Below are 23,492 nucleotides of genomic sequence, written 5' to 3'. Positions count from 1 at the left end.
GCTTACCTGTAGGTAAAAAAAAATCTCCTAAACCTGTATGGGAGTGACAATATTGTGAGAATGCATCAAGTTGAAATCCGCGGCTCTCCTGACAAGGGGGTATGCACTGATTGTTCATCAGAGCAGCCCCCCCTCAGATGCACACACTGGACCACCAGGGAAGCCCAGAGGCCCACCAGGGAAGCCCCAAACACGTGGATGGCCAGGTATATCCCCCATGGCCATCCACGTGTAAAAAAATATGCCAATCAGTGACCACAAATGGGCACTGACTGGCGCCTCATATTTACATTACAAAACAGGGAAGCCCAGCAGTGTCACCCATCAGTGTCACCAGTGCTACCCATCAGTGCTACCTATCAGTGCCCATCTGTGCCCACCTATCAGTGCCCATCAGTGCCCATCAATGCCACCTATCAGTGCAAGCCATAAGTGTGCATCAGTGCCACCCATAAGTGCCCATCAGTGCCAACTATGAGTGCCCATCAGTGCCACATACCCATGCCACCTATCAGTGACCATCAGTGCCACCTATCAGTGCCGCCTATCAGTGCCCATCATCAGTGCCACCTTATCAGTGCCATCTCATTGGTGCCACCTCCTCAGTGCCCATCAGTGGCGCCTTATCAATGCCCATCAGTGCAGCCATATCGGTGCCCATCACTGAAGAATAAAACATACTTATTTACAAACAAATTTAACAGAAACAAAGAAAAACTTTCTGTCTTTTTTATTTGTTGCACAAAAAATAAAAATCGCAGAGGTGATCAAATACCACCAAAAGAAAGCTCTATTTGTGGGAACAAAATGATAAAAATTTTGTTTGGATACAGTGTAGCATGACTGCACAATTATCATTCAAATTGCGACAGCGCTGAAAGCTGAAAATTGACCTGGGCAGAAAGGTGTCTAAGTATCTGGTATTGAACACCCAGGACCACTAAGTAAATATCACAGCAGAATTTTTTTAAAGTGCTCATGACGATGGCCAATGTTTTCCTTCTTTTGTATACACTTTAAACACAGATCAGCAAAATCCCATTGACTTTATTTAAGCAATACACACAGCAGTTTAGAGGCCGTTTGACCTGTTTTGTGTTGGGCTGCATTTCTTTGGATACAGCATGTCCTAGTGAGGGGAGTTTGAACTAAAGGTAAAACAGGTCACACAAAGCCTTTTCTTGTCAAATGCTGCATTTGTATGCATTTGCTTTACAATAGCAAATATAACATTTAAAAGGAATGCCTGTTAACATAAGCCTGAAAAAGTTGCTATTTGCATGGTTACAGGCACGTCCTGCACATAATTCCTCAACCTCCTGTCAGAACATTCAGGCATCCAATTAGGACTCTTTAAGATGGAGGCAGGAGGTTTACATTTTGACTTGAAGGCAGAGCCAGACAATGCCAGGTAAAGGAACATGATGTAAAATGTTTATTCTAATAGCATTAGAATAGATAAAACCATATAAAATAATTACATTTTTACTTTAAAAAAGACAATTTTCATGTGCCTTTAGTACAAAATACAAAGTGCTTCTTGGTATGTAACCCCTTCCCTTGTGACAGAGCTCGGGTCTAGCAGTCAATAGCCCTGGGAATTTTGGTGACTGAGGCTGAGGAGAAAGTGAGAAAGTGGTGGGGTATTGCTAGAATAATGATTATCATTGGTTGGTGGGGACCCTTTGTCACTGCCAGGGCTCAGGTACGGAGATCAGTAGCTAAAGCAGTGTAGAGGTTCACACTGACTGGCAGGATAAGTACATGAGCAGGTCATCCTGGCAGATGACACAGGGCTCACTGAAGATGCAGGGTCTAAGCTCTAACCTGTCTTCACCAGAGCTCTTCGTGGTGAAAATAGGTTTTGTTGCATGCTAGTGCCAAGGTCTTTAGAATCGTCCCACCAGGAGGTGAGCAAGCCGGCATCCAGTAGCAAATGTAGCGGGTAGAGAAGCATAATCAGTAAACAAGCCAAAGGTGGGTAACAAGTGGTTACAGGCTGGGATCAAGTGAAAGTGTAGTCCAGGAACAAGCCAAAGGTCAGTAATGAGTGGCAGCGAAGATACGGACAGTAGAAGGAGAGAAGAAGCAAGGCTGTAGAGCAGACAATAATCTGACAAACAGGAAGTGGAAAAGAAATAGCTTAAATTGGGAAGTCCAAGGAATCAGACAGGGAGCTGTCCAGCATCTCAGGTGGCACAGTGGGAATAGGCACATCCAGACCTGCAGACGTTCAAGGTTCAGATCTGTTTCCTGACACCCTTTCACTCACAGCCCTGAGTAGACAAAGTGACAGTATCTATTTCAAATATTTGTTTATTTCTGGAGGAAGTGTTAAAACCTATGTCATGTTTTTTATTTCTGTTTGTGTCCCTGCTGGGTAGACTCCATAGTTTACACCAGAACAGGAGTAGAGGGGAAATCTTTCACTGGGGACATCTGTTCCAGTGACAACTGTCTAAGTAGGATTTCTCACTTTTTCTCTCCTGTTTTCCTGTTGTCTCTGGAACAGAAAGGTAAGGGTACAATGAGACACAGACAATAAATAAAAAACATTTTCTACTCTATTCAATGTTGAAAATACATGGTATTTACATATACTGTACTTTAACAATGGTTATGTTAGCTTGCTTCAACTTTTGTTAATATGTATGAAATGCTTGCCTATATAAAAATGTCACATGATAAAAGCTGTACGCTATTTACTGTAGTTGCACACAGTCAAGGTAACTCCAATTTACTCATTATTTTTTCATCCAGTAGCGTACAATTACATAGACATTTATGTTGGTGTTTTGCTACTGCAAGAGACTCATCACATAGGTGCTTACTCTGTGAGACTCTTCCTTATTTAAAACCATTATTATAATCTAAATTAAAATATAATCACTTAACTTGGCCATAGATGGATCAAATTTTGGTCGGTTCAGCAGGGGATGGATACATTTCGATCCATATATGTGACTGTGTCTGTTCGACAGAAGTCGATCATTAGATCAACTTTTTTTCGAAGGGGATTGTTGGAAAATATTACCTGACCACCTGCTGCAGCTAGTGATCAGTGTATTCTGACAGTGGAGAGTCCTGCTGTTAGAATATAAGGGTTGATTTATTAAAATTGGAGAGTGCAAAGTGGTTCAGCTGTGCATGATAGCCAATCAGCTTCACATGTTCAATTAAAGCTCCTTTTACAAGGTGGTCTTAAACTAAAGACCACCCCTCCACCCCCTGTTTTTGGATATGTATTAATTTTTTATTTTTTCCTAACGTTTTAGAAAGTATACATTTGCTGCGCAGTACGTCACATCCTCTTCTGTGGCGAGCCCTTCTCCTTCTCCCCCACTGCCTTCTGAGACCTGTGTGTGTCCCAGAAGATGAGTTGGCAATTCACAAAGCGCTGTGTGACTCGCTCATGCGCAGTAGGAAGGCTCCACTTCCGGTTTCCCTTAGGTGGAATGGCGGAGCCTGCACCCGAGCTGGTGGACGAATCGGCTCCCTAGACAGGTAACTGTCCTTACTAAAAGTCAGCAGCTACAGTACTTGTAGCTGCTAATAAAAAAAAAAACTATTGTGGCTAGAACTCCACTTTAAGCTTTAAACAAAACAAAAAAAACTGGAAGCTGATTGATTTCTATGCAGAGCTGCACCAGATTTTGCACTCTCCAGTTTTAGTAAATCAACCCTACAATGTTCCAGTGGAGAGGGTTCCCTTTTCACCCCACTTGTGTGGATGGAGGAATTAGATTGTTTATTTTCATTTAGCCTGCTGACTGAATGGAAAAAAAAAAATCATCTATGGCCAGCTTTAGGCTGAGGTCATATTTTCCAGTGTGGCGTGGTGCGTTGCATTACCTTTTTACATGCTTATGTGCAGTCATTAAGGTAGCACATAAAAAAATGGGCTGGCAACACGCTAGAATAGGGGTATGCAATTAGTGGACCACCAGCTGTTGCAGAACTACAAGTCCTATGAGGCATAGCAAGACAGCGGCATAATGGGACTTGTAGTTTTGCAACAGATGGAGGTCCACTAATTGCATATCTCTGTGCTAGAATGTCCGAATAAACAGATGTGCTCTATTTTTAGCAATGTAGCACACCACAATGCACAGTAGTGTATTATCCTGGATTGTGGAGCACTGCAACCTATGTTAGTTGAAGCTGTATTGCCTAATGCCGCGTATACACGATCAGAATTTTGGTTGGAAAAGGCTCTGATGGTTTTCCCAATGGAATTCCTGGATTTTGCTCAAGCTGTCTTGCATACACGCGGTCACACCAAATTCCGACCGTCAAGAACGCAGTGACGTACAACACGTACGACGGGACTAGAAAAAGGAAGTTCGATACCCAGTAGCCAATAGCTTCCATCTCGTAGTTGAATTGAGCATGCTGAATCTGAGTTTTTGCACGTCGGAATTTGCATACATACAATCAGAATTTCCATCTGAAAAATTGAGAACATGCGCTCAAATTTTTGCTGCCGGGAATTTGGCCAGCCAAATTCCGATGGAGCATACACATGGTCGCATTTTCCGATGAAAAGCTCTCATTAGTCTTTTGCTGGCCGAAATTCCGATCATGTGTTTATGGCATAAGTGCTTTGGGGTACCATTCAAAATGTGTTAAAGTAAAATAGTGTGAATCCTGCATTATAGGTCATGCTTTTCAAACCTGGAAGAGCCTAGAAATATTGTCAGTTCTGCTAATATTTTCCATGACCATTTATAACATTACACAAAGGAAAAGTCCAGTTTTAAAAGCTCTGCTTACCAACATAGCTAAGGTCTTAGGTATTTTGTGAAGAATGACTATTCATACTTGAAAGCATAAAAATCTGACACCTTTGTGTTAAACAAAATTTTACCCTTGAGGGTAAAATGTAATGGATTTGGACCATCTGTCATGCTGTTCCACACCCATTCTTTTCCAGCAGATAGAATATTTATATGTGAAAGTAGACTTGTTAGATCTTATATCAGGTTTCCATCTCACTGTTCACTTCTTTACATCCCAGACCCCAGCCAATCAAAACCTGTTGAAAATTGGAATGTTAGGTTTTAAGGGCAGACTCCCTGCAATGCTATGCCACAATTCGCCACAATTTGCTTTTTAGTCTTTCTCCCTACAGAAAAATGATAAACAAAGAATGCAGATTTTGCTCCTATAGCCTTTTGCTTAGGGTTGGAAGAAAGCTAGTTAAATGAGAAATCAATGTATACAATATATACTGTGTGTGTATATATATATATATATATATATATATATATATATATATATATATATATATATATATATATACAGTATCTTACAAAAGTGAGTACACCCTCACAATTTTGTAAATATCTTATATCTTTCCATGTAAAAACAGTGAAGAAATGACACTTTGCTACAATGTAAAGTAGTGAGTGTATAGCTTGTATAACAGTGTAAATTTGCTGTCCCCTCAAAATAACTCAACACACAGCCATTAATGTCTAAACTGCTGGCAACAAAAATGAGTACACCACTAAGTGAAAATGTCCAAATTGGGCCAAATTTCAATATTTTGTGTGGCCACCATTATTTTTCAGCTCTGCCTCATGGGCATGGAGTTCACCAGAGCTTCACAGGTTGCTACTGGAGTCCTCTTCCTCTCCTCCATGATCACATCACGGATCTGGTGGATGTTAGAGACATCCTCCACCTTCCATTTGAGGTTGCCCCACAGATGCTCAATAGGTTTTAGGTCTAGAGACATGCTTGGCCAGTGCATCCCCTTTACCTTCTTTAGCAAGGCAGTGGGTGTATTGGAGGTGTGTTTGGGGTCGTTATCATGTTGGAATTCTGCCGTGCAGCCTAGTCTCTGAAGGGAGGGGATCATGCTCTGCTTCAGTATGTCACAGTACATGTAATAGGTAAATAACAGTGCAGCACTAAGAATATATACAGAAACAAAATAACAGATTGCTCATAGCATAAAATGTTAAAAAAGTTCCCTTTGGTATAAAAGATGGATATAAAAGTTGATAGATAAGATCTCCTTAGCGGTGATATGGATGTTCATAGACATTCATGTGATATCTCCTAATCAGTAAATCCTCCACCAGCTAGCCAAACCGCTCACCTCAATCACTGGACCCCTGAGCGAACAGATGGGTTAAACAGGCGTTCACCACTTAAAGTGGTCACAGATGGAAGCTTGAATGTACAGATGAATAAGATACAAAGTCCAACCACTTTTAACAACCGCACGTTGTCACTCTTAAATTCCAACAGTAGTACCATGAAAAAACCAATGACAAAATATATAGTGCACACTGTGTGGCTAAAGTACTTTCTTTTTATTCGTAAAAATCAGGTACTCACATAAAAAGCACTATAACCCCAGTGCTAGGGTGACTGGCATGTAGTATTGTCGGTATACATAGGTAGATAAGATGGCTGCCGTGACGTCACAAAGTCCTCTCACACGCGTATCGTCCCTAAGCGGGACTTCCTCAGCGATAATGGAGGCCCATACATCTATCCTTTATATAGTAAGCTACCTATAGGTACCTATAGGTGGGGTCTCATTAGCTAAACTTTGGAAAAACTGAGGGAGAAGAGAAACATTGGAATACTAGTCAGTACCAGTTTGCAAAAGTGTATTTGCTTTGGAAGAATAAATCACCTGTAACTTTGGGTATCCTAGTTTATTGATGTTGCTGCATTATGTAAAACTATTAGAATCATTTTTACATTTTAGAATGGGGTGCCTTGAGACTGTCCGTAATTTTGGAGGGTGCCTCAAGATTGTCCATAAATTGAAAGAGTGCCTTGATTGAAAAAAGCTTGAGAAACGCTGCCATAGATAATGGCTAATGTAGATATCTAATATACGCTTATATACACATTTTCATCATATTCTAAGCCAATGGGCAAGCGTATGTATTTGAGCGATGTTGACAAGTGCCAAAATGTAATGGCTAGATGACTGGAGCTCTAAAACTGTGGAATGTTCCTGGTCTGCAGTGGTCAGGACCTACCAAAAGTGGCCCAAAGAAGGAAAACTGGTCATAGGTGGGCAAAGCTTATTATTGCACATGGGTAGTGGCTTGTGTAGTCTGATTTAATAGAAGAACTGAAGTAATGCTAGTTCCAATAGAAAGGTGTCAGAAGTATGGGGCTGTGTAGCCATAGACCTGTCAAAGTGTCCATGCTGACCTGTGTCCACAGCCAAAAGTACCTGCAGTGAGCAGGTGAACATCAGAACTATACTATGGAGGAGTGGAAGAAGATGACCTGTTCTGATGAATTCCAGAATGGTTTTAAGAGTACAACAACAAATTCAAGTTGTTGACTTGGCCACAAAATTCCCCAAATCTCAATCCAATCATGCATCTGTGGGATGTGCTTGAAAAACAAGTACAATGTCTGTGGGATATGCTTGAAAAACAAGTTTATTACACAAGACCTAACCTGACTGTTACTATTAATGCACACTTGAGGTCCAGGATCTGTGTCAGGACCTGGATCACCTGCTGGTGGCACTGTGATTCCCAGAGCTGAAGGTCACAGTCAAATGTCCCACAGCAGCCAGAAGATCCCAGTAATTGGGCTCTACCTGATGCTGACTGCTGGGAAGATATATAACTCCTCTCTTCATTTCAGTCTCTGCTACAGTATTTTGCCTGTTACCTGATTGCTGACTTTTCCTGATCCTGATTCCTGCCATGATCATGTACCCTGCTACCACTCCTCTGCTCCCCTTGTTCTAGATCCCAATCCAATTCCCCCTACCTGATTGTTCCCTGCATCCCTGGTTTTACCTTGTTATTTCATGTTTCCCCTCTGCTTGTAAATATTGCAGTATTGTTTGGTTGCTAGTTAGATATTTTATTATATGGTTTATGGTTAATGTACTGTATATTTTCACTTTTGTTGTGTATTCTGTTTGCTGGTGTAGGATGTTTTCTTTTTAATTATTAATAAATATTTAATCATATACAGTCTGGTTTCAGTTGCCTAAGTACAGCTACACAGACTTGATCACCCTTGCTGCTGTTGGATACCTGCACCCAGTAACCCTGCAATCTGTTATCTGGGACAGACGCATCCCAGTCTGACTCAGTTCTTGTCAGTTCCAGACAGAAATCAAAGGACACCCACAGATGATGTCGTGATGACGAAACGCATCAGAGTGGGACCATACGGAGACCGGAAGTGACATATGCATGTCACGGCCAGTGGAGAACAACCAAGCGTTATCAACGCGGCTAGTGCGGTGGCTGATAGCTGGCTTCCACTGTCCAGTGATAACTCAATTTTACCCTAGATGCTTGTTTAAACATTATACTTTGTAAGTGTGATTTTAAGGGGGTGGTCTTTTAATAAATGCTTTAAATGGGATAACGCTATGTGGAGCCTTTTTTTATATGACCGACCACCCATGGAGTGATGTGCAGTTCAAGCTAAACCTTGCCAACTGGATGACATTTAGAATATTCAAGGCGTTTGTTTAACTGCTTTCTGGTGAGTTTAAACCCCAGGGGAGTGTGACTCACACTGTGTGTTTTTTGCATGCTTATAGATCATCAACCTGAATCTTCACCCGCCATTAAGAACAATTTCATCACTTATTATCATACTACACTTCTCATATGGTTTACATGTGAATGTTGGTCACATTTTAACTAATGAACAGGGGCGCTGCTTAAGTATTGGAATCTTTACAAAACTCTTGTGTTGGACTAAGACTCTTCACTTTCTGTTTGTATTAGAAATCTAAGGGCAATTACAAAAGAAGGCTACCCAGAAGTAATATTTGGGTATAGGTGGAGCATGGAGGGCTAAGTTAGCTTCTGGTTTGGTGAATGTCTTGGGTTCTTCAACATTTAAATCCCCCTACTGTAATTCCTAACCCTCTGTTTGTCCATCTAGGGGTTTTTAGTGTACTTGTACACCTAAGCTTGGTGCATCATCCTCTGTTGCATTCACATAACACTGACTATACACAAAACCCTACGTTGACTGTGGGAACCCCTTTGAATGGGCACATAAGTGTGCAGAACCTGGAAACCATTTGCAGAGGACTCACCAACAGAATCACTGAGATACATAAGAAACTGTTAAGTGGTTTACTGCTCAAGTATTTACCAAAAACTAAAATATCTCTTATGGGTGGACTGGCCTTTAGTCTTCACATCTTAAGTAATTATATCATATGCAAACAAAAACGTGTAATTAGTGTTTTGTGATTTTAGATTATAATGTTTATTGAACATATAATAACCAAGGAGAGTACAGAATAGAAACAGTATTTGGATACCTAACAGCACAGCAGTGGACAACCTTTGCTGGCCTCTGCTGTTGTATGAGATTTATTTTAGATCTGATGTTGGAGCTGGCTTGGCTGGTGTGCTATGTTAAGTGGTTTCCTTTGTTATAATTCAACATGTGTACTCTGTGATTGTGTGCCAGGCTGTTTGTATTAAGATGTAATCATGTTGGCTGAAAAATGTGTATACTCATGTTACAGAAACACACACTCCAGTTAATTTGTCATTATATAAAGGAAAGTTGCTTACCAAAGGTTCAAAATAAATGTCTCTAGTAATTAAATGTTTACCTGTGTTATAATTTTCTTTATTTTAACTAATTGTCACATCATTTGTGAACTATTCCATCATCAGCGGTAGTTTTATGCTAAAGTAAATCAGTATTAGGGCTCTTTCACATGACCGATCCGTTCAGGTCCGCCCGTGAGTTTTTTAGGTGGACCTGAATGGATGCTCCATAGAGGTCCATGGAGCGTTGGATGTCAGCGGTGACATGTCCGCTGACATCCGACCCACTCCGATCCAAAAAAGTGTGACGGATGAAAACCTACTTTTCCATCTGTCTGCTGATCGGATCGTGTGACAACGGACTCTGCGCCCCATCGTCATCCAATCTCCCATAGGGGAGAGTGGCGCTCTGACAGGTTCGTCCCTGCGCAGTGTGCAGAGACAGACCTGTCATCTTCCTGCTCAGCGGGGATCGACGGATAGATTCCTGCTGAGTAAGCGGATGTCCACGGGGCAGATCATCACTGATCCGTCCCGTGTGAAAGAGCCCTTAGGACTCTAGTAGATGGCCGTTGCTGTCAAACACTGCCATATATACTCATTTGAAAGCAATGCTTGCATCTGAATGCAAAACATAACAAAATGGTTGCCCTTGAACTGCTTTGCCTCCAATGCAAATGCATCTCAATGGGGCCTGCTGGGTCCAAAGAAACACACTGGGTCAAACACAGCCTTGGAACTGCCAGCCACACCACACTATTGAAGTAAATTGGATTTTGCTGACCTATATTTAGAGCACATTTGAAATGCATCACAAAAGCAGGAAAACAACACCTATCTACAGATACCTAATTATGTCAAGCATCTGCAATAATGCACATGTATTCTTGTACTTTGGCTTACAAAATGATATAGTTATAAAGTTACGTACAGTAGTTAGATAGTTATTCACTCAATATAAAAAAAAAATCCTCCGTATACACAATACTACACCAACAGATGATCCAGAGGAAGGTAAAAAAAAAAAAAACTCTTTAAAGCATCGTCCAATTTGCTCCAGCAGAGGAAACAAAAATCCTTCCTGATCCCCCAGGAGGATATTGAACATTCCCTGGATCAACACCCTTAGGTCTTATTACCTATACAGTAAATGTTAATATCCATTTACAGTGCCTTGAAAAGTATTTATATCCCTTGAAATTTTCCATATTTTGTCATGTTACAACCAAAAACGTAAATGTATTTTATTGGGATTTTATGTGATAGACCAACACAAAGTGGCACATAATTGTGAAGTGTAAGGAAATGATAAATGGTTTTCAATTTTTTTATAAATAAATATCTGAAAAGTGTGGTGTGTATTTGTATCCAGCCCTCTTTACTCTGATATCCCTAACTAAAATCTAGTGGAATATATTACCGTCAGAAGTCACCTAATTAGTAAATAGAGCCCACCTGTGTGTAATTTAATCTCAGTAAAAATTCAGCTGTTCTGTGAAAGCCCTCAGAGGTTTGTTAGAGAACCTAAGTGAACAAACAGCATCCTGAAGGCCAAAGAACACACCAAACAAGTGAGGGATAACATTGTGGCGAAGTTTAACCACTTTCAGACCGGACCAGTTTGCTGGTCAAAGACCAGACCACTTTTTGCGATTCGGCACTGCGTCGCTTTAACTGACAATTGCGCGGTCATGCGACGTGGCTCACAAACAAAATTGACGTCCTTTTTATCCCACAAATAGAGCTTTCTTTTGGTGGTATTTGATCACCCCTGCGGTTTTTATTTTTTGCGCTATAAACAAAAATAGAGCGACAATTTTGAAAAAAACTCATTATTTTTTACTTTTTGTTATAATAAATATCCCCCAAAAATATATAAAAAAATTTTTTTTCCCTCAGTTTAGGCTGATACGTATTCTTCTACATATTTTTGGTTAAAAAAATCGCAATAAGCAATTATTGATTGGTTTGCGCAAAAGTTATAGCGTTTACAAAATAGGGATAGTTTTATAGCATTTTTATTAATAATTTTTTATTATTTTTTTTTTTACTAGTAATGGCGGCGATCAGCGATTTTTATTGTGACTGCGACATTGTGGGGGACCCATCAGAAATTTTTGACACATTTTTGGGACCATTGTCATTTATACAGTAATCACTGCTATATAAATGCAGTGATTCCTGTGTAAATGACACTGGCAGTGAAGGGGTTAACCAGTGGGTGGCAGTGTAGGGGTTAAGTGTTCCTAGGGGTGTGTTACTAACTGTGGGGGCGTTGGGCTTTCATTTAGTGAACACTGATCTCTGCTCCATTCACATGGAGCAGAGATCAGCGTCACTAGTTGCTAGGCAGAATGGAGAAATGCTGTTTACTCGGCATTTCCTCCATTCGGCCGCTCCGTGAGACGATCGCGGGGATGCCCGCGGCGATCGAGTCCGCGGGTCCCGCGACCGGACTCACGGGGGTCCCGACCAGCGATGGCAGGGCGGCATTGAATATTGGACGTACCTGTATGCCAATATGCCTGCCCGTGCCATTCTGTTGACGTACATCGTTGTGCGCTGGAAGTGGAAGTGGTTAAAGCCGGATTAGGTTATAATAAAATATCCCAAGCTTTGAACATCTCATTGAGCACTGCTCAATTCATTATTGGAAAATGGAAAGAGTTTGGCAGAACTGAAAACAGGAAAGAAGGAATCCGCTGCTCCAGGTGTGTACAATAACCCAAGGGGAACCAAGTAGGAGTGCTAGCCCCGGCCTGCCTCCGTGGAATACTTGAGAAAAGAAGAATGCCTGCACATTCAAAGGATTAAAAAAAGATACACCAGCAAAACCAGATATTTAGTCATGTAGACGCGTTTCATACATCCAACGTGTGCTTAATCATTACTAAATTCTTCTTTTCTGAAGAACTTTAAACAGGGACAAGGAAGTTGGTTAGAGTTGATGGTAAGATGGATGGAGCCAAATATAAGGCAATTTTAGAAGAAAACTTATTAGAATCTGCAAAAGACTTGAGACTGGGGCGGAGGTTCACCTTCCAGCAGGACGATCCTAAACATACAGCCAGAGCTACAATGGAATGGTTTAGATCAAAGTATATTCATGTGATAGAATGGCTCAGTCAAAGTCCAGACGTAAATCCAATTGAGAATCTGTGACAAGACTTGAACATTGTTTTTCACAGATACTCTCCATCCAATCTGACAGAGCTTGAGCTATTTTGCAAAGAATGGGCAAAAATATCACTCTCTAGATGTGGCAAGTTGGTAGATACATCGCCAAAAATACTTGCAGCTGTAATTGCAGTGAAATGTGGTTCTAGTATTGACCCAGGGGTTGAATACAAATGCATGCCACAAATTAATACAAATGCATGCCACACTTTTCACATATTTATTTGTAAAAAAAAAAATGAAAACCATTTATCACGTTCCTTCCACTTCACAATGATGTGCCGATTTGTTAAAATCCCAATAAAATACATTGTTGGTTGTAACATGACAAAATGTGAAAAATACCAAGGGTATGATTACTTTTTCAAAGCACTGTATAGTTTGTGGATTTAGGAAGGAATCCAACTTTTTTTTTTTTTAAATCTATTGCACCAACCAGAACTAGTTCTTGAGGGAACATGTGTAGTGAAGGTGAAAGGAATGGCAGCACTCCCAATATGATGCAATACATTCATTTCCAGGAGGTCATAAAAACAGATGCACAGACATATGACAAAGGCAGAAAAGGTCACGCGTTTCACACGACTAGTGTGCTTCCTCAAAACCACCATCCGTTTTATGGTTTGCAGCCTGGTTGCATCTAGAGCAGCAATAGTTTGGTTAGTTCTTGAGGGACTAAATATAATTCTGGTAATTTAGTATATCCAAACCCAAGAAGAAATTGAATATACACTATATTACCAAATGTACTGGGACGCCTGCCTTTACACACACATGAACTTTAATGGCATCTCAGTCTTAGTCCGTAGGGTTCAGTATTGAGTTGGTCCACCCTTTGCAGCTTCAACTCTTATGGGAAGGCTGTCCACAAGGTTTAGGAGTGTGTCTATGGGAATGTTTGACCATTCTTCCAGAAGCACATTTGTGAGGTCAGGTACTGATGAGGATAAGAAGGCCTGGCTCACAGTCTGTGCTCTAATTCACCCCAAAGGTGTTCTATTGCATTGAAGTCAGAACTCTGTGCAGGCCAGTGAAATTCCCCCACCCCAAACTCAGTCATACATGTCTTCATGGACCTTGCTTTGTGCACTGGTACTTAGTGAAGTTGGAACAGGAAGGGGCCATCCTCAAACTGTTCGCACAATGTTGGGAGCATGAAATATTCCAAAATGTCTTGGTATGCTGACGCCTTAAGAGTTGAGTTCACTGGAACTAAGGGGCCAAGCCCAACCCCTGAAAAAAAAACACACCATAGTCCCCCCTTCACCAAATGATTTAGACTAGTGCACAAAGCAAGGTTCATTAAAACATAGATGAGCGCATTTAGGGTGGAGGAACTTGACTGGCCTGCAGTCCCGATCTCAACCCGATGGGATGAATTAGAGCGGAGACTGTGAGCCAAGCCTTCTCATCCACAAATATGCTTATGCACAAAGCCACAAATGCTCTTCTGGAGGAATGGTCAAAAATAACCATAGACACGCTCCTAAACCTAGTGGACAGCCTTCCTGGAAGAGTTGAAGCTGTTATAGCTGCAAAAGGTGGGCCAATTCAATAGAGGCATACCCCATTTTTAAGTACACAATGGGGTTTATTTACTAAAGCTGGAAAGTGCAAAATCAGGCTCATTTCTGTATAGATACCAATCAGCTTCTAACCTCGGCTTGTTCAATTAAGCTTTGGTAATAAAACCTGGAAGCTGATTGGTTTCTATGCAGAAGTGAGCCTGATTTTGCACTTTCCAGCTTTAGTAAATAAACCCCATTGTGTACTTAAAAGTGGGGTATGCCTGTATTGAGTTGGCCCACCTTTTGCAGCTATAACAGCTTCAACTCTTCCGGGAAGGCTGTCCACTAGGTTTAGGAGCGTGTCTATGGGTATTTTTGACCATTCCTCCAGAAGAGCATTTGTGGCTTTGTGCATAAGCATATTTGTGGATATGAAGGCTTGGCTCACAGTCTCCGCTCTAATTCATCCCATCGGGTTGAGATCGGGACTGCAGGCCAGTCAAGTTCCTCCACCCTAAATGCGCTCATCTATGTTTTAACGGACCTTGCTTTGTGCACTAGTCTAAATCATTTGGTGAAGGGGGGACTATGGTGTGGGTTTTTTTTTCCAGGGGTTGGGCTTGGCCCCTTAGTTTCAGTGAAGTTAACTCTTAAGGTGAGGTAAGCCTGTACTAAACCCTACGGACTAAGACTGAGATGCCATTAAAGTTCATGTGCGTGTAATGGCAGGTGTCCCAATACTTTGGTAATATAGTGTATGTCAGTTTAGTAGTCCTTGTAGTTGCTATTTCCTTTATTTTCACCTGGTGATTTTGCAACTATTGCATTTCCTTTCTTGGAGTAACCACGCTGTACTGTGTTTAGAACAGGATGTGTGTTAGGACTACAGAACACCTTCCCCTCTCTCCATCTCCATAACATGGAGGAGATGGAATTGCTAGTGCTCTTCTGATTGTTAGGCTTTTACGAGCTCGTTTACACACACGGTGGCCCCCTGAAGAACGATCCATAGTAAAACGCTCTTCAAAGGGCATTTGACAGGTGGTAAAGAGGCATAATATCCCCTTCTCACTGCCTGTTTTAACACCCAAAAACCCGCAACCCTGCGGCGCAACCAATGCAGCACATGTGGTTGCGGGGTGGTAATGGTGTGGTCCCAGTCAGGTGAATGGGTCATGTTCAGCATGTGGTACTGCCAGCTGAGCTTGACAGTAAATATAAATGGTGTCATACTGCGATAAAAAGCGTCAAAGCTGCTGCTTTTGCAGCTTAAGGGGGTGCATTTTTGAGCAGTAAAAGCATAGCTCAGCCACATGTTTTTACTGCCTCCCAACTACAAGGCCTAAAAGATCCATTTGCAGTTTAGGTTTAACTTTTGGACAGCTGGCCTCACATTCTCATCCAACACACTTTGATGCAATGCAGAATTCATAGCTGAATCATTGACTGCAATCTGGTTTCTACCACCAACCTCTGCACCACTACTGTGTCTTGCAGTGACAAGTTGTTGGAGGGAGGAACCACAGCAGCCAGCAGGAGAACATGTTATTTGACACATAAGAGCTGTTGGGTAGTATTTGCACACAGAGCTCTGCAAGAGAGAAAAGTTTCAGCAATCCAATGGACAGGTAAGTATTAACCTACTTCTTTTCCATAGTATTTCTGTTTGGATATTTTCACTCCTAATATGTTTTTTTTTTAAAAAAGTCATGTTTTAAAAAGTACTGAGCAAGACACTGGCTACTATGCCCAATAGCTCTGTCCAGAAATCTGTGTTAAGGGCAATGGTGGTGTGCCACATGTAGTATATCACCTCAACCAATTACGTTTTTACCATTCAACAGTTTACAGAGGTAAGAATAGTAATTACTAGATAATTACTTTCAGCGTGCTAGTGGTTGTTGCCTTTTCCTTATAAAAGTGTAATCACTTTTACAATTTTTGAATAGATTGGGTCATGGATAAAATCTCTGTCAGGCTTTATTATAGTTTGTGTCCTATTACAAGGATTTCCTTTTGCCTTCTGTCCTGGAGACACAACAGAAAATTGGTGGAAATTCCTCCAAAATGATAGGAAATCCCTTCTTAACCACTTTCAGACCGGACCAATTTGCTGGTCAAAGACCAGACCACTTTTTGCCATTCGGCACTGCGTCGCTTTAACTGACAATTGCGTGGTCGTGCGACATGGCTCCCAAACAACATTGATGTCCTTTTTTTCCCACAAATAGAGCTTTCTTTTGGTGGTATTTGATCACCCCTGCGGTTTTTATTTTTTGCGCTATAAACAAAAATAGAGCGACAATTTTGAAAAAAACGCATTATTTTTTTTGTTATAATAAATATCCCCCAAAAATATATAAAAAAACATTTTTTCCCTCAGTTTAGGCCGATACGTATTCTTCTATATATTTTTTGAAAAAAAAAAATCGCAATAAGCGATTATTGATTGGTTTGCGCAAAAGTTATAGCGTTTACAAAATAGGGATAGTTTTATAGCATTTTTATTAATAATTTTTTATTATTTTTTTTTTACTAGTAATGGCGGCGATCAGCGATTTTTATTGTGACTGCAACATTGTGGGGGACCCATCGGACATTTTTGACACATTTTTGGGACCATTGTCATTTATACAGTAATCACTGCTATATAAATGCAGTGATTCCTGTGTAAATGACACTGGCAGTGAAGGGGTTAACCAGTGGGTGGCAGTGTAGGGGTTAAGTGTTCCTAGGGGTGTGTTACTAACTGTGGGGGGGTTGGGCTTTCATTTAGTGAACACTGATCTCTGCTCCAATCACATGGAGCAGAGATCAGTGTCACTAGTTGCTAGGCAGAATGGAGAAATGCTGTTTACTCGGCATTTCCTCCATTCGGCCGCTCCGTGAGACGATCGCGGGGATGCCCGCGCGATCGAGTCCGCGGGTCCCGCGACCGGACTCACGGGGGTCCCGACCAGCGATGGCAGGGCGGCATTGAATATTGGACGTACCTGTACGCCAATATGCCTGCCCGTGCCATTCTGTTGACGTACATCGTCGTGCGCTGGAAGTGGAAGTGGTTAAAGCCGGATTAGGTTATAATAAAATATCCCAAGCTTTGAACATCTCATTGAGCACTGCTCAATTCATTATTGGAAAATGGAAAGAGTTTGGCAGAACTGAAAACAGGAAAGAAGGAATCCGCTGCTCCAGGTGTGTACAATAACCCAAGGGGAACCAAGTAGGAGTGCTAGCCCCGGCCTGCCTCCGTGGAATACTTGAGAAAAGAAGAATGCCTGCACATTCAAAGGATTAAAAAAAGATATACACATGGAGCAGAGATCAGCGTCACTAGTTGCTAGGCAGAATGGAGAAATGCTGTTTACAACGGCATTTCTTCATTTGGCCGCCCCGTGAGACGATCGCGGGTATGCCCGCGGCGATCGAGTCCACGGGTCCCGCGACCGGACTCACGAGGGTCCCGACCAGCGCGGGAGCGTGCCGCCGGTGGCGTGCTCCCGATGGCAGGGCGGCAAATTTAAAGGGACGTACATGTACGCCCATTTGCCTGCCTGTGCCATTCTGTCGACGTACATCGTCGTGCGCTGGTCGGCAAGTGGTTAAGCTGGCTGTACACTAGTAGAATTCTATTTAAAAATGTTGTTTTAAAAATGTTACATTGATTTTCTAGTGGCTAGTGGGTCAAATCAGCATTCATTTTCAGCCACATTGATGAGAACATTTGAGCAGATAAGAAAACAAACTAATTTCTTACAGTGAATGTGGTTTTCATTCAGGAAAGTCCATTCACTTCAAAATCGAATGTTAAAAGCTATTTTTTTAAAGTACTTTTGAACGACTTTCATCAAGTCAACCAACGTGGTCAACCAATTTTTGGATGAAATGTTCTTTTGAAAATCTATTAGTGTGTGGTCAACTTTGTCATTGTAACGGGTCTCTCTATTGGAGATATTCCCTCAGCTCCTGTTTCAGTGACAACAGTAAAAAATTGGAATTTCCCATCTCATTTCCCCAGTGGATTGGCCACCAGGGTACAAATAGAGAGGGTTCCCAAGTAAGGACCTTTCTTAACTCTATCAAATTATATAAAAAAAGATGATGCACTTTAATTCCAAAGGTGGTCCTTTATATATGTAGAAGTACATTATAGACAGGAGAAGACCAGATTGTCTGCCGGATGCCAAAAGTATTATGTTTAAGTATTATGTTTTTAATCTACCAAGGTACTAATCTCAGAAACAAACACTCCGTTAGTATTCCATCACCTACCTACAATGCACTTCTGAATAAAGAGAATGATTTTAGACAACTTAAAAGCACAGGCTTTGGTAAAGTCTAGCACAACCATGTAAATTTTAGCACATTCCACTGACAGTAAATTCATGAGAAGCACGTTGTACAAGAAGTTCATCTAGTGTTGTCAGGTTACAACTTTTGTATTGTTATTGTTTAGGAACAGTATAAAAACTGTGAGAAAACTTATATCCCAAGTGCAGACACCTTAACTCTATTGTAGCTGTAGCTCCCAAGGTAGGTCTATAGTGGGGAGACTGGAAAATTGCTTGGGTCATCATACCGTGATTTTCAATTTTTTGGCAACACTGCATTATTTTCATTAGCCTATTAAAGACCCTATTCAAACAAGCATTCCATCTGTCTGTTTTTTTTTATAGAGATCAAAACAGCACGCAAGGTACCTCTATAGGCAGACAGATGTGTGTCCATCTGCCCACAACCAAACTCATTTAGGTCTGCAAAAACAAACAGTGCTTTTCTGTTTTTGCGGACTCAAATTGGGTGAGAACTGATCAGAACAGACAAATATCCACCCTTGTCTGCCCACCAATAGAGATTACATTAAACCATTTTTCCTCCATTATGATATGGAGATAGAAGTCAGACCAGACATGGGTGTCACAAAAGTGACAACTGTCTCGGTCTGATCTTACTCAGCAGGGGGTCTGTTTACAGATCTCCTGCTTACACTGAATGAGGGGCAGCTGTGTGAAAACGGCCTAATAGTAGACAAAGACAAAATCACACTTAAATCGTTTTTTCCTAAAGAGGACCTCTTCATTCAGTTTTCTTAATCTTAATCCTTTCTACCTTTTTTTAAATACTTTTTTTATGTAAGCGGACCCTCACTACCATGACAATGACTTCCTTCCAGTGGCCAGTAGCTTCCTGGGATACTCATGTCACACATTTCAGGAGGCTTCAGGGCCATCTAGAGCACAATTCACCATGCATATTCAGGGGGGCTGTCTGTCTCTTTCTGGTTCTTGTAGGTGGCCCCCTGATGACTCACCATGGCACATGTGCATCATCAGGGGCCAGCTTCAAGTAACCGGATAAAACAGCCAGCTCTCAATGACATAAGGAAAGAAAAATTGCAACATGGAGCCCAGTGTGTGGCAGCAGAGTGGCGGATTACAGCAGGACAATGCTGGATTTACTGCATGTGTGAGTATGTGTTATAAAGATACTTAGGCAAAGGTAAGAGGAAATTAACAAAAAACAAAAAACAAGGGGGATCACCCCAGTTATGGTTCTTCTATAATAAACATATGGCTTCCAAATCCAAACTCAGCAGTTTAGTAACATTTAAACCTTCTTCAATAATTTTTCCCATCTATTGTGGGCGGCTGGTGTTGTATTATTTTTGGGGGTGGCAAATACCCCCTCCCCATTCATTCATTCAGCCGGTCAAACTCCCCCGTCGCTCGGTTGGGTGATCGGTCAGTCATTCAAACCCCCCCATCATTTGTTCGATTGTCCATCCGCCCATTGGCCTCGCACTTACCCCATCCAAGCCACAGGCAGCTTCGGCGGCTTCCCCTGCATCTCCTCCTCTGCGCCTCCCCCCCTGCTCCTGAACAATACTGCTGCTTTTCATCTCGACCAATTGGGTCTTAAGAACTGCTTCCTGATTGGATGGGAGAAGAAGCAGGAAGACAATAGCGAATATTAATTCACTATTGTCACACAACTGGGTGGGCTCAGGGTGCAGTGCTCTGTGCCCCGAGCCAACCCTTCCTTTTTTGAAGCAAATTAGATCCTCAGGTTCTAATCACGTGCGTCAAAAAAAATAAAAAAAAATAAAACCCTGCTCATCTATAATGTTAAATTAGATGTTCTCCTTATTTCTGATACCTCCTAAGGCTGTCCACACTACCATCTACTTTCTATGTGATTTTCTGAAAGTCTTACTTGTAGCTTAGCCAACAAACTTTATAACGCAAAGCAAGAAAAATGCCAGATCCTGTCAATAAATACATTTGCATTATAAGCAAAAATGACTTTACTAATGATTACGTGTCCATTCCTAAGCCAGTAAAATGAATTTGGAAGAAACCCAACAGTCCATAAGGGATCCCAACATTGTTAGAGTGAAAAAACACATTTTAGAATGGACAAAAAGTGAATTTATTAAAAAAAAAATTAAATGCTGCTTACAGTCTACATACACGAAGTGGCTAAGAATATACTTTTCTCAGTAAACGACTCAATAGCATCTCCCTGGTAACTGTGCTATAGTATAGAACACAGAGCAGTCTCCCCCTGCATCCCTTTAGGGCCAGTTATGGGCTATAGGAGTCCAGTAACTTTTCTAACTGTCAAAGAATGCAGCAACTCTTACATCCAGTAAACCCTGATTCTAGTAGTAACATCAACAGTTTTAAATCTGTGTAGTACAGCTCTCAAAGGGCTAATAAACCCAAAAATGTTGTTTTCTGGTAACTGTATGTGATCAATAGTAGCATTCAATATATGACATTTATTTTTCAATGTATTGCGCCTTTATTTATGTATCTCTCCAAACCAAGCTGTTCTGCAAAATGGTAGTTACAGAGGTTAAGACAAAAAAATATATATATTTTCCAGAGATATTTTGAACAATCCATTTTTATCATATCATTTTTTTCCCCAAAGCAATATAAACCTAAGCCTATTGTAAAGCTGACTATACATCTACAAATTTGATTTGATTGTTAAATTCCTCTTTTTAAAAATCACAAAGCAATCAAAGACATAAACAGTGGGTTTGATTAAGCGCAAAGATCAAAAATCCCCCGAATGTGGCAGTAAAATCCAATAGTTTTCGCAATTTTGTTTTTCCATTTTATTCCAATTTAATTGTATCTTGAAGTAAACTGTATTGAAACTGAAAATTTGACCTAGTTTTGACTGGTGGTCAATTGGACTTGTCAGTGGTAGATTCCGTAGTTTTTGGTGATAACTTGCGATCATATTTGAATATACTAATGGCTTGAAAGTGGTTCAAATTGACTGAAAATGACTACAGTAAATGGCCAGTTTTACTGCTTAAAAGGTTAAATTTGTCCTCCATTTAAAATGACATGTCCATCTAAGACTATCCTGTCTAAAAGATGACAACGCTGTTGAATAATTTCACTGCAGAGCGACCAACATTGTCACCCTGTTAAAGGAAGGGGAAATCTATTGGCAGGATCAACAGGTCATAAAATAAGCTACTGAAAGGACTCATTAAAACAAAAACTGCTAGAGACAGACTGCATCATATTTGTCATTTTTTTTATTGTGACCATAATTCCAGTTTAATGGTTTGCCCTACACATGTAAATAATTTGTAAATTTTGTTTACACAAAACATAAAACGTATGTAACTTTAAAAAAACTAAAGGACCACAAGTCCCAGCAAGCAGTACCACCACAAATCCGCGTACAAGTCATCCAAAGCTGCTCTATTCTTCTTTAATTTGTCTAAACATTGTTTTTTGTTTGTTTTTTTTACCAAAAAAAGTAAAAATAAAATTCCACTAAAACTCCCAACATTTAATCAGTGCATAATTAATCTCAATCAATACTTCAAATACAAATCTACTATGTATGATAACAAAAGTAAAGATAAAGAATGCTTACCTCTTTTTGTTACAAGCCTCATAAAAGCTGATCTTTTCCCAATCCAAATCTCAGAAGGAATGCAGAAATAAAGTAAAAAATAAATAAAAAAAATGACTTAAAAAGTAAATGTATTGTTCCCTTGTAGAGCCAACCAACTGCACGTATGGGGAGCCTTGTCTAGAGTGGATAATAGAGAACAGTTCACTCACTTATATACTCGGCTTTCCACCGCATGCTGTCAATCAGACTCAGCCCCATAAGGAAGCATTTTCAAGAAGTTAGAAAAAAAAAAGCTGACTCCTGTGTGGAATGACATAAGAGTGTTCAGACCTGACAATGTAGTGGTGTAGAGGTGATGTTGAAGCCTGCCCCCTTCTGTGTGTCAGGAGGAATTTCCCAGCCTGCTGAGGACGGAGGAAGAGGGGGGTGAGAAGGGATCACTTGTGTCTTTTGTGCTAGTAGTAAAAGCAGGGCTTCTGGGGGGGGCACGTTTGCTTGGTTGCAGTAACATTTGAGCACAGTCACTTCCTCAGTGTAACTGGAAAGTGTCACAGCAAAATTCCTCGAAGGGAATTGCTGACCATGAACCTGACAATGCTGTAACCGCCAGCAAAAGTGGTCAATAGGATAATGTCAGGACACTGTAGCATGGGACTTATTAACCCCCTAAGCTATTAAGGACGTTTTGCTTTGGATCTCATTATGTTTCACCAAAGACGTCTACTCCGAAAAAGAATTTATGGGCTTGTTCCAACCAACTGCGCTGGTTGCGTTGGTATGCGTTGGCATAGATCAACGCAGGCTCATTGGTAGGGTACATAGAAAAAAATGATATGCTAGGTGCCCCTTTCACATACCAGTGCTGTGGTGAGCTGTGGTACCCTGCATAAAAATGTAAACTCCGGGCACCATGGGGTTGATTTACTAAAGACAAATAGACTGTGCACTTTGCATAGTGCAGTTGCTCCAGAGCTTAGTAAATGAGCAGAAGCTCTACTGAATTCCATCATCCATGCACGTGCAAGCAAAAATATTAGTTTTTTTCCTTGCATGTAATTGGGTACTCTTTGTGATTGAAACGTTGCCTCATTTACTAAGCTTTGGAACATCTGCACTTGCAGCGGGCAACTACACTTTGCAAAGTGCACAGTCTATATGTCTTTAGTAGATCAACCCCCATGTGTCACAGCAATGCGCTGCGGCGCACAGATTTGAATGAAATGTCATTTTTTGACACTTCAGTAAAGTTAGAAACATAGAAGAGTAATGGCAGAAAAAAAGGCCAAGTGGTCCATCAATTCTGCCCCTTTTTTCTTTTTATCTTCTTTTCTTTTTTTACTTTTTGTCTCAGTATAGATCTATGGGGGTTATTTACGAAAGGCTTTGCATT

At 40.9% G+C, this 23,492-nt stretch overlaps 1 protein-coding gene across 1 annotated transcript in view; it reads right to left on the bottom strand.

The window, feature by feature from the left end:
• THBS2 (thrombospondin 2) overlaps positions 1-22,384 on the bottom strand; it is a 178,946-nt gene extending 156,562 nt beyond the window's left edge. The window contains exon 1 of the mRNA XM_077486312.1: positions 22,121-22,384. Coding sequence (XP_077342438.1) covers positions 22,121-22,142 — 22 coding nt within the window. The 5' untranslated portion in view covers positions 22,143-22,384. The remainder of the gene's footprint in view (positions 1-22,120) is intronic.
• Positions 22,385-23,492: the final 1,108 nt, after the last annotated feature.

This window comes from Lithobates pipiens, unplaced genomic scaffold (genome assembly GCF_037356315.1).
Source record: "Lithobates pipiens isolate NorthernLeopardFrog02 unplaced genomic scaffold, aLitPip1_a1.2 Scaffold_18, whole genome shotgun sequence".
In the NCBI taxonomy this organism is placed as follows: domain Eukaryota; kingdom Metazoa; phylum Chordata; class Amphibia; order Anura; family Ranidae; genus Lithobates; species Lithobates pipiens.
This window is presented reverse-complemented; position numbering and strand designations above follow the sequence as displayed.